The sequence below is a fragment of the Otolemur garnettii genome, unplaced genomic scaffold (genome assembly GCF_000181295.1).
Source record: "Otolemur garnettii isolate 467f Iridium unplaced genomic scaffold, OtoGar3 scaffold00067, whole genome shotgun sequence".
Classification (NCBI taxonomy): Eukaryota; Metazoa; Chordata; class Mammalia; order Primates; family Galagidae; genus Otolemur; species Otolemur garnettii.
Window position 1 is genome coordinate 6,105,423 of NW_003852462.1, and position 11,607 is coordinate 6,117,029.

Genomic DNA, 11,607 nt, shown 5'->3' on the forward strand with positions numbered 1-11,607 from the left:
CCCCGATCCTCTAAACTCTTTAAGAGCTGATTAGGACTTAAACTAGCTCCAGGGAAAACACAAATCAGTAATAGATAATTTCCTAAATACCATTTACTCTCACTGGCAACTGATGAAACAGGAATCAAAAATAGTAATAAAACTGGGAGAAGGCAGCTTGGAAATGTCCCAGGGAGGCTCAGTGCCTGTGGCTCAACCGGCTAAGGTGCCAGCCACACACCACCTAAGGTGGCAGGTTCAAATCCAGCCCGGGCCCACCAAACAACAATGATGGCTGCAACCAAAAAATGGCCAGGCGTTGTGGTGGGCGCCTGTGGTCCCAGCTACTTGGGAGGCTGAAGCAGGAGACTCATTTGAGCCCAGGAGTTGGAGGTTGCTGTGAGCTGTGATGCCTTGGCACTCTACCCAGGGGGACAGCTGGAGGCTCTGTCTCAAAAAAAAAGAAAAGAAAAAAGAAAACGTCCCAGGGAAAGGAATATCATGATCATCCACCTTTATTGAGTTAGCAAACCTTTGTGGATTTACCCTTTTTAATGTGGCATATGTAGCAAAGATTAAGTGGCCCAGATTTTAAACATTAAACCCTGAAAAAAATAGTATTGCATCAACGAAAAATAACACCTACATCAGAATATAAGGTATTTGCAATCACGATTCTGTGCAGGAAGAAACTGGAAAGTATTTTGAGTTGCCTGTGTCAAGGTCACACAGGTGGTCATCCAAAAGTCCATGTCCTTCCAGTGACCCCAGGACCAGGGCGACAAAACTCAGCTGACTCTCGTCTGCCTGGGGACACCTGCTCAGAGCCCCTCCAGCAGGCAGGATGCCCCCTGGTCACTCACCGAGATGACGGTCATCACTATGTTGACCACGCCAGCACCCACAGTTATGTACTGGGAGTGAGCAGCCTCCACGCCAGCGGACACATAGATGATGTCTGCGTAGTAGTTGATCTAAACAGAAACCCAGGGCAGTGCAGAGAGGCCTGAGGACCTGGGCCACTGGCCAGCAAACAGTCCTGAAGCCTGCAGGGGTGGGGTGGGTTGGGCTGGGGGAGAGGAGCTCAGACAGGAAGGAGGGCAGCAGCAGGTGATGGGGTCAGAACCCTTTGGGTCTAGGGTTCTGTATCTTTGAAATGGGAACCGGACCACACAGTATTTAATAAGACTTTTCCTTCCGTCACTTTGCTGTTCTATGAGCTCAGACCCCACAGAATGATTTCTCATCTCTTACTCTGGGCCAAAGCAGCCCCACATTCAGCTGGTCTCCTGGCCAAGCACCAAGGATGGTGGCACAAGCAGCACTTCCAAAAGCCATGTTATCCTGTCCCCATTTGGCGGCCCTCCCTACCCCTCAGGCTGTCCAGCTCTTCAAAGAGGGCTTGTTAAACATCCATGAGCCCTAATGGCCCAAGGTCACCTCTCCCTGGCACTTCCCTAGGGCACCAGTGAGTCACCTACCCAATCTCGATGTTTCTGGAAGGCACCCTCCATTTTCCTCCTATCTCCACCCTCCCCTCCACACTCAGCACAGATTCATTCACAGTTAAACGTGTTCACAGGAAGTGATACCACTAACAGCAGGGCGGGGGAAGCTCCTGACCCCCACTCTGGGGACCCGAGAAGGGTTCTAGATCTCTGCTCTTCTCAATTTCGGGGTCTCTTGCATAGAGGGGAAAGGACTGTTAGCTCCAGGCGTTTTCTCTTGGGGACTGGGAAGCAAAGACAAAGCTCTAAAGTCCGAGAAAAGGACAGCCGGTGGCGTGTAGGGAGAGAACGCAGCCGCCACGTCCCCAAGTCAGGTCTGGCTCTGCTCAGTCTGTTCCTCCCCTCGAAACCCCTCCCAGCCAGGTCCCCGCGTACCGCGTTGATGCCCGACAGCTGCTGGCCAGCCATGAGCACCACGACGGAGAGCAGCTGCCAGCGCAGCGGCCGGAAGGCGCAGAGGTTGAGCACCGACAGGCGGCCCTCGGCGCGCTCCTCCTGGGCCTCGGCGCGCATGTCCTCCAGCTCGGCCTCCACGTCCGCACAGCCTCGCAGCCTCCGCAGAGCTGCAGGGAGCGCAGAGCTGCAGGGAGCACAGCGCCACAGCCAGCCGCCTGTCTCCCTGCGGGCTGGACCCCGCTTCCCCGGACGACGCGGCCACTCTGACTGCAGGCTCACCTCCCCTTCCCTCCACCTGTCTGTGGCCCAATCTCCACCCCACCCCCTGCAGACCCCACTCAAGTTCCCACCCCTGAGCCCTGACCCGGCCCTCCCGGTGGCCCCACAGTGGGTGGAGGGGCCTGTGTGTTCATACCTCGCCGTGCTGCGGCTTCATCTCCTTTCTGAATCAGGGTATAGCGGGGGCTCTCCGGGAAGAAGGGCAGGGAGAGCAGCTGAATCAGGGCGGGCACCCCCGTGAGTGCCAGGAGCACCGGCCAGCCTGCAAGGAGCCAGCGCCAAGGACTCAGGGATCGGCGGGGCTCTGGGCACCCCTTGGCTGGCTCCCACTACTGGCCCATGGCATTCTTGCCCTTGGGTAGAACCAAGGAGCCACCAGCAAAGGGGTTCCACATGCAAAATAGAGAAAATAATTACAATCAAACAAATACATGTTTTTAATTTTTTGCAGGAAAAGCTCTGCTTTTCTTAGGAATAGGATATGATTGAAAAGCTTGAGCCTGGCTGGGCACCTGCAGCACAGTGGTTACAGTGCCAGCCACATACACTGGGGCTGACAGGTTCCATCCCAGCCCCAGCCTGCTAAACAGCAATGACAACAGCAACAAGAAAATAGCCAGGCAGCTGTAGTCCCAGCTACTTCGGAGGCTGAGGCAAGAAAATCACTTGAGCCCAAGAGTTTGAGGTTGCTGTGAGCTGTGAAGCCACAGTACTCTACCCAGGGTGACAGCTTGAGACTCTGTCTCATAAAAAAAAAAAAGCTTGAGCCCTAGAGAAAATGAAGATACATCTTGTTCCTGATTGTGTGGCTGGAATGGACATGACTTCTGCGTGACCGAGGGCTGCATGTGCTATGCCATCTCCTTCCCAAAGGCTGGGCTGAGGGGACGGCCCTAAGACCCCGGGGAGAGAACAGACCCTGCTGGTAGTGGGATTGGACAGTTGCTCAGACTGTCTGAGCCTCAGTTTTCTCATGAGTAAAATGAAGACAAGACTAATATAAAGTATTCGGCACGGAAAGGGCGTCATGTTGAGGGTGAAGGAGGTGCCACGCGCTAAGCATCGGTGCCAGGTGGCTGACACCTCTCTCAGCGTGCTGGATGTTCAGCTGCCCTGGGCCAGCTGGGGACATCATTACTAATGAGTTTTCATGGAGCACCCGCCAGCTTCTGTGTCCCTGAGTCTCTTCAGGGTGCTGTGTGGGAGTCACAAAGACATAGACCCATGGGGTCATTTGAAAATGTGTATAAAAACCCCTCACTGTGTTCAGGGGCCTTTCATACTGGCCTATGTCCAGCCCATTCCTTCATTTTACTCAGCCCTATGTGATGACCATCTCACACTCTCTCCTCTCTCCTAAACCTCTACCATGTCCCCAACCCTCACTCTCAGACAACCACCTCACCACTGAGAAAACAGAAGCCACCAGAAGAGAATGGCTGCACTGATGGTGGCCACACCCCTGCTCACCCCTGCATTGATTTCCCTCCCCGGGGATCATTCCTACAGTAGCCAAATATGCTGAGATCTTTCCCAGCTTCTCTGACCCCCCTTCCCCTTCTAGCTACCACCCACCTCCTGTATGTTGTAAACTCCTAAGGGTCGTCTACACTGCTTGTCTCTAAGTCCTTGCCTTGAACTTGTTCCCAAGCACAACGTGTCCCCATCACTGACCAGAACAGCCCTCATCAAGGTCACCCATGTCCACCTATCTGTATGTGGCCCAGCCTAAAGGTCACCTGTCAGACTCCATCTGATCTATCAGTAAGGTCAGGCCCAGCTGAGCCAATGCCCGGCCCCAGTGTGCCCTGGCCCTGGCTCCCCTCTGACCTCCGTGTGCTGCTGGTTACCTGTAGGATTGCCCAGGATGTCCTGGAGGCTGAAGATCTGTGCTAGGAAGACTCCAAAGATGACGAAAACCTCGGTCATTGTTCCGACTGTGCCCCGTAGGTTCTTGGGAGCCAGTTCTCCCAGGTACATGGGAAGGGCACTGTAGGAGATGCCTGGTCCAGGAGATCAGGGGAGGTGAAAAGTGGACCAGCCTCCCATGACATGGGGGCCTGGGGTTTCATTAAATCCTGTGTCGTAACCCTTGAGTTTCTCCACACTGTCTGCCCCTCTGTGGAGATGGGAACAGGCCAATCTTGATGTTTAGTAACAAAATCCCTCCAGAACCCCCAGCCCCCACCCTGGGGAGGATCACGGGGGTGAGATGAGGACAGCTTTTCTTTTCTAGCTGCTGGGTTGGGCCCTTCTACGAGGGGAAAGTGGGGGTGGGGGGAGACTAAGCCTGTAGGTGTCCCTGGGTAGTGGGACATGAAGGTAACTTTACTGCTTCTGTTTATTTTCTGATTTTTCTAAAGCACAGATTACTTGTGTAACTTTTTTTAAATAGAAAAAACTGCGATTGCCAGGTGTAGTGACTGTAATCCTAGCATTTTGGGAGGCTGAGGTATGTGGATTGCTTGAGCTCAGGAGTTTGAGACCAGCCTGAGCAAGAGCAAGACCCCATGTCTACTAAAAATAGAAAAATTAACTGAGCGTTATGGCCGGCACCTGTAGTCCCAACTAGTCAGGAGGCTGAGGCAAGAGGATTGCTTGAGCCCAAGAGTTTGAGGTTGCTATGAGCTATGACCCACGGCACACTACCAAGGGTGACAAAGTGACACTCTCTCTCAAAAGAAAAAAAAAAAAAGAAAGAAAAGAGACCGCTATAGTTAAGAAAGCTCCCACAGCTGCTGCCAGAGACCCTGAATTCTATTTTCCTTTGGCTCACAGCCCCCTCTCCTCAGTTGAAACTCTACATCTTCTTTGAAAGATATCTTATAAAACCTTGTAAGTTATTTACCAAAAGGTAAAAGTGTGTTTTTAAAAGATTCTTCCTTGGTAGAAGATTTTGCTAAGTAAAGGGAAGGGCCAAAAAGCAGAAGGTCCATGAGGGCCTGGGAAGGACAAAGAGGCAGACATCGCCTGCCAGACTCTGGCCGAAGAACCCCTTCCCCCAAGGTGAACCTGAGCCGGCTACCTGCACAGACTCCCAGCACCACTCGGGAAAAGATGATCAGCTCAAAAGCCTTGGCCACTTTGCTGGCTCCCATCAGGATGGCAGGGATGATGGCGAAGATGTTGTTGACCAGCAGGGCCCCCTTTCTGCAAAGACAGCAGCCCAGAGGTCAGGGGGTGACGCTGAGGTTCTCTGAACATATTCCAGGCTGGTCATTACAAAGGGGCTGGGAGTGTGACCAAGGAAGGGCTGCTGGACAGGGCTGTGGGCTGGACTGTGCTCACTGGATTCATAAGTTGAAGCCCTTAACCCTAGGGTGGTGGCATCAGGAGGTGGGGCCCCGGGGAGGTGATTGATTAGGTCACGAGGGGGGATGCCCTCCTGGTGGGATTAGTGCCCTGATAAGAAGAGATATGCCCCAAATCTCTCTCCCTTTGTGCCCTGTGAGGACACAGCAGGCAGAAGGCCATCCATAAGCCTGAAGGTGGACCCTCACCAGGAACTAAATGTGTTGGCACCTCGTTCTTGAATCTCTGGCCTCCAGACTGGGAGAAATAAAGGTCTGTAGTTGAAGCCACCTGTCTGGGGCTTCGTTATCACAGCCTGAGCTAAGACAGATGGGAAGAATGAACAGGGGAGCAAGAAAAAAATGGGCGCTCTGGAAGGAAGATGTGGGGGCAGTGGGAGTGGGGTAGTGCGGGATCCTCCTAACAATTGCAGCTGCCTGAGAAATGGCAGGGAAGGAAAAAGGAATGGGCCGTCTCCGAGGTGGTGATCTCCCCACCACTGGGGGCATTGGAGCCCAGACTCGATGATGGGCAGGAATGTTAAACTGGATTCCCACAGCAGGGGGGGTGCAGAGCTGGACTAGGTGATGTCCAAGGTCCTGTCCAAGGCTGAAAAACCACTAGCTTCTGAGAGGAAGGGAGGGAATGTCTGAAAAACAGCACTACATTGGGTGCGTCGGAGACCCATAGTGTCTCCTGACTCTGCTCTAGGCTGGCTACAAGGCTCCCCTGCCCCTGCTGCCTCCTTGCCTTTGGCTTGGGAGTGGATGGGGAGGCAGAGGGCTCCCCAGCTGTGGGGTTGCTGTTGGCCTGGTCTGGTGTTTTCTTTCTCTCTCACTCTCTCTCTCCCTTCCTCCCTCCTCTATCTTCCTCCCTTCCTCTTTCACTATCTCTCCCTCCTTTCCTTCCCTCCCTCCCTCTTTCTTTCTCTCTCTCCCTCCTTCCTTGTCTCTCTCTTTCCCTCTCCCCACTCCCTCCCTCCTTCTCTCTCCCCCTCATTCAGGTCAGGAGGTGCTAAAGCTGTCAGCAGCCCCAGGCTCTACCTTTGTGACTCCCCCATACCTAGAGGAACCCCAGTGAGCAGGGCTCTGAAGCCAAGTAGAGGGAGAGATGGGATCTCTAGGAAATTACCCCTGGCTCGGCAGCACTGAGGACCCACAGGGAATCCACAGACATGCACACGGGTTTTCTCAGACCACTTTTGTCTCCTGGGGGTGCCACACCCCAGAGAGCAGCGGCCAGAGCAGGAACACGCAGAGCTGGGGTCAGCTGGTGGGAGAATAAGCAGCTTCCACGGGTTCCCACCCTCCTCCAGACCCCCAGCTATTCCCATGACCAGGAGGTCAGTCAGCCTGGGGGTGGGGGGTGGGGCTGGGGCTGGGACCCTCCACCACATCCCTCAGCTCAGTCTTCTCATCTGCAAAATGGGGGTGGTGAGGAGATGAGCCCCAAGGTTCTGGGACTGTGGGGTTCAGGAAAGGAAGTGGAGGCCAAGGCTGGGTTTCTAGAATAATCCCATCACTCTCTGTCAGCTGAGAACACCAGAGCAGCTGGCAGAAAACACCCGATTTATGGCACAATTACGGTGCATTGAATGTTTCCTTCAAATGCACAGGTATGGCAAGTTGTTAATCAAGTCCTCACAGGAAGAGGCCCCGTGAAGCCTGCAGTAACAAGCCCACGATTAACATTGACATCTGCACTATTTCCCTTTTGCCTGAAGACTGAGTTGCTGAGGTTTCTTGAGTTAGTTTTCCTCAGAGGCCTTTCCGCTCACTCCTGCAAACCGCCTAACTTGGCACAGGTCCAGAGTCACCGTGAATTGCAAGCAAGTGGGGCTGACCTATGCCAGGCCACCCCACCTCCCCCCGAGGCCTTGGCTCACACTCTTCCTTCCTGGGGACCTTGACCTGTTCATCTTTCCTTATCTGGGGAGTCACGTCTTGGCAGCACCTGGGCTTAGGCGGAGAGATTAATGCATCTGTGGAAGGCAGGCAAAGTACAGAGACCTACCTAGTCTCCGTCTCCAAAGTAGATACGAGGTGGTGGCCAGTAGAGTGACTCAGGCAGACCCCAAACCCCAGTGGCAAAAAGCCTGATGGGTTGGCGCAGGGAGGGGCTGCAGGTGCTGGACCTGGGAGCCACGGTCACCTGACCCCAGTGGAAGCCGGTCAACAAGCACTTATCAGACACCTGCTGGAGGCACTTGCAGGCGCTGGGCTAAGTAGGACCTTTGAGATCAAGGCCACCCAGCCTCTGCAGTGGGTGATGGGAGGGAATGCTTCTGCCCTGCAACTGCCTAGGAAAGAAATCCTAGAGAAAGCCAGGGACTGGGTTTAAGGTCATGATGTCTGTGACAAAGTGGAGGCTAGATTTCAGACTTGATTTTCAGGGTCGCATCATCTCCCCTCCAGGGGCACAGTGGCCGAGAGACAGTGAGGCTTACTACTGTGAATTCCACGTGGGAGCAGCGCACCTTCCGTTTACCTGCCACACCTGTCAACCAGCAGGCTGACCATCAGGGACCCCAGCAAGCCTCCCAGGGGAAACATGGATACGGTGCAAGACCACAGGAGCAGCATGACCTGCTCGTCCATGAAGGTGGCGTGTCGCTCGAAGTAGGTTTCATTGTAGAATGACTTCAATACCTGGAAAACATTGTCCCATCCACACCCAGGAATCTTGTGCAACTCATAGGAAATGATGACTGCCTGCTCTCAGGGGACACTTGGCATTGCACTTGGCATTGTGCGAGGCTATTTCTGCCAATACCTCTGGGACACGATTGCATTTGCTAAATTTCCTGCTGTTACCTGAGGGTAAAGGAATCTACTGTATGGCAGGTTGAGCTGAGGAGCCACACGGCACAAGACAAATTGTTAAAAATCCGCCGTTAGGCTGGGCACGGTGACTCACGCCTGTAATCCTAGCACTCTGGGAGGCCAAGGCAGGAGGATTGCTTCAGCTCAGGAGTTCAAGACCAGTGAAAGCAAGAGAGAGGCCCCGTCTCTACTAAAATAGAAAAAAACTAGCCGGTGTTTTGGTGGAAGCCTGTAGTCCCAGCTACTTGGGAAGGAGGTTCTTCTTGAGCCCAAGAGTTTGAGGTTTTTGTGAGCTATAATGCCACAGCACTCTAACCAGGGTGACAAAGTGAGACTCTGTCTTAAATTAAATTAAAAAGTAAAAAGAGTTCACTTTTTAGAGTTTTCATCAGAGGCAATATAGAAAATATTCTTACTAATTGTATGGCTTAAGGCAAGTCATGTGACCTCTAATGCCTTAATTTCCTCATCAGTTATAGAAATACACCTCATAGAGAATTTGTGAGCATTAAATGTGATAAAGTGATAGCTCATTTCTTGTCTCAGAAAAGATATTCCATCAATAGTAACAATTATGAATACACTAATTTATGTATACGTGTAATACATACACTTATACATGTCATTGTGTGTATATGTTAGCACGTGCCATCTGCAATCTGCAATACTGCATACCTCCTATAATGCATTAGCTATAAGATAATGACACTGATTTTTGAAAATACAGCAGAACTCACATACTCATGTGAATGACCACTCAGCCTCCCCTCTCCCCCCCAGGCTGGATCCTGTCCCTTCTGCCTCTTCAATGACATCCTCCCTAGAGTTGTCCCCATCTGTCCTGCGTCCCTGGTCTTCCCCTCTCTGCTCCTCCTTCCCATGAGTGCAAAACCCAGCTCCCACCCTAGAAATCCTACCCTAGGAAGACCTAATGTGACCCCCTCACCCCTCTCCACTAGGCATTGTTTTTTGTTTTTTTGTTTTTGAGACATCGTCTCACTCTGTGTTGCCTGGCCTGGAGTACAGTGGCGTCATCATAGCTCACAGCAACCTCAAACACTTGGGCTTAAGCAATCCTCTTGCCCTCCCCTCCCAAGTAGCTGGGACTACAGGTGCCTGTCACATGCCTGGCAAATTTTTTTATTTTTAGTAGAGACGGGGGTCTCTCTTTTGCTCAGGCTTGTCCTGAAATCCTGATCTCAAGTCTAGTCCTTTCCTGGACTCATCAGCACGGCTGGCCCCGCCATGTCCCTCCCTTGACCATCCCTTACTGGGCCGTGGGACGCTCTGCCCTCGGGTCCTCCCCGCCTGACAAGAGCATCTCCTTTTTCCCCTTTGCTCTCCCATCTCCAGTCGCAATCCCAAATGTCACAGCGTTCAACCTTTGACCCCATTCTCTTTGATAACTATGAGGGGCCTTCCCAGGGTGAGAGCAGTGGGGCTGAGGATCAAAGGTACTGGGCAGGGAGTCCCAAGGATTCCTGGGAGCAGCACCTCCAGTCATACCCTGGTCCCAGAGAAGGGCACCCGGGAGGCCAGGGGAAGGTGACGGCCTCCTCAGGGGAAGGTGGCAGCTGCCTCCCACCCCTAGGGCCCTGCCCAGCTGCCCAGCAGCCTGCCTTGTGCCCACCTTGTGTGGTGTGTTGACCACTGCGATGTTGTAGCCGTACTGGAAGGCCGAGCCGAAGGCGGCGCTCAGGGTCGCCAGCACCAGTGTGGGCTGGAGCCGCTGTGGGAGGTGAAGGCCCAGGTTGGCACACTGTGGGGCCACCTCGGCCTGGAAGGGGGTGGGGAGCCTTGTTGTGCCCAGGGGAGGAGAGGGAGGTGGCTGGGTAGGGAAGACGGCCTGAAGCTGGGGTGCCAGGGCTCTGAGGCCCCTGGGGCTGGACGGCATCCTCTCTTGTGTCTCCTGGAAGACCGTCTGAGTAGGCTCTGTGGGCCTGGCCTTACCCTGGGCCCTGGCTTTGGGGTATGGGGTAGGGGGTGCGGTAGGGGAAAGGCCCAGCAAGGTGCTACCCTTGGGAAGGTGAGAGGAGGTCAGAGAAAAAGACAAATGTGATGATTCCAAAGAATAAGAAAGCGTGAGGACAAGGAGACAGGGTGATGGGGAGGGCCAGGCAGGTGGGTGTGTGGCTGTGCTCAGTAGGGTGGGCAGGGAGGCCTCTCTGAGAAGGGACCCTTGGAGCTGAGCCCTGAGTGGTGGGGGTGCACCCGTGTGTGCTCTGGGGGAGCATTCTAGACAAGAGGGCACCAAGCAGAGCTCCGGAGGACCCATTGCTTGCCTCTGGCTCTAGAACAGCCCTTAGAAAAAACAAGGCTAAGCTCACGGACAGGAGCTGCCAGGGGCGCCACGACACCCTGGGCAGCTCTGGGGGAACTGGCCCCAGAGCCAGAGCGTGAGGAGGGGGCTGGGTGGGCTCTGTGGCTGCCTCTCAGAGAGTCTCCATAGTATCAGCTCCCCGACGGCCCACAGCCCCGCATCCAGCACACCCTGTTCTAGCCCGAGAAGGATTCGGGCATCATCGTTCATAGGTTGACTCTCCTGGGCCCTTTCAGACGGGGGAACTTGGAGGGGCAGAGGGAGGTGTGTCTCCAGTGCCGTCCAGCCTCCTCATTTACTAAGCTATGGGGTTAGTGTCTGAGCCATGGGGTTTGAGGATAGCTGCTTCCCTGCACTGCTCTCCCAGGGGGCCCTGCTCCCTCCTTGCTAGAAGCACCTTGGAGTCTTCACCTCCCTCCACCCCTGGAGGAAAAGGGACAGGGACAGTGACAGTTTCCTAGACTTGGCACTTACCCCCTCCCTGGGTGGGACAGGCAGAGGGGCTCCGGCCTCTTTGTTCTCCATCCTTGTTCAGGTGGGAGAACAGGTGTGAGCTCCCTCCCAAGGGACACCTTAGTCCTGCTGTGTGCTGGCCACCTGCAGGACCCACTGTTTCTCCCCTGACCCCTCCTGCCTTTATAACCCTTCTGCTCTCTGGACCCTGCCAGAGTCTCCCAGGAGCAAATCTTAGACATGTTGATAAGAAACAGGTTGGTATGTTGCCAGTGCACAAGTCGGTCTGCCAAGCCCCACACTAGAAGCTTTCCCTCTGCACCAAGGAGGGAAAAAAAATCCTCCGACATTGGTCCCTGGAAATCAGGAGTTTGGGAAATCAAGTTGAGCTGTGGCCTGGATCTGGGAGGTTTCTGCTGGGTCATTTCTTAAGCATTGGGACGGATTGTCCATTTGGGGGAAAGAGGAAAAACTAGAGGCTTTTAAAGAAATCCAATTTTATTATCTCTAATTATACTTAATATGAATAGTATTAAATAAGTTAATAGAATATTGGAAA

The 11,607-nt window shown here is 53.7% G+C and overlaps 1 protein-coding gene across 1 annotated transcript in view; it reads right to left on the reverse strand.

Moving 5' to 3' along the window:
* SLC2A7 (solute carrier family 2 member 7) overlaps positions 1–11,120 on the reverse strand; it is a 17,328-nt gene extending 6,208 nt beyond the window's left edge. Inside the window, exons 1-8 of the mRNA XM_003793249.1 lie at positions 11,070–11,120; positions 9,906–10,004; positions 7,941–8,101; positions 5,188–5,312; positions 4,013–4,165; positions 2,299–2,424; positions 1,863–2,050; positions 843–953 (exon numbers count right to left, since the gene is read on the reverse strand). Of these exons, the coding sequence (XP_003793297.1) occupies positions 843–953; positions 1,863–2,050; positions 2,299–2,424; positions 4,013–4,165; positions 5,188–5,312; positions 7,941–8,101; positions 9,906–10,004; positions 11,070–11,120 (1,014 nt within the window). The remainder of the gene's footprint in view (positions 1–842; positions 954–1,862; positions 2,051–2,298; positions 2,425–4,012; positions 4,166–5,187; positions 5,313–7,940; positions 8,102–9,905; positions 10,005–11,069) is intronic.
* Positions 11,121–11,607: the final 487 nt, after the last annotated feature.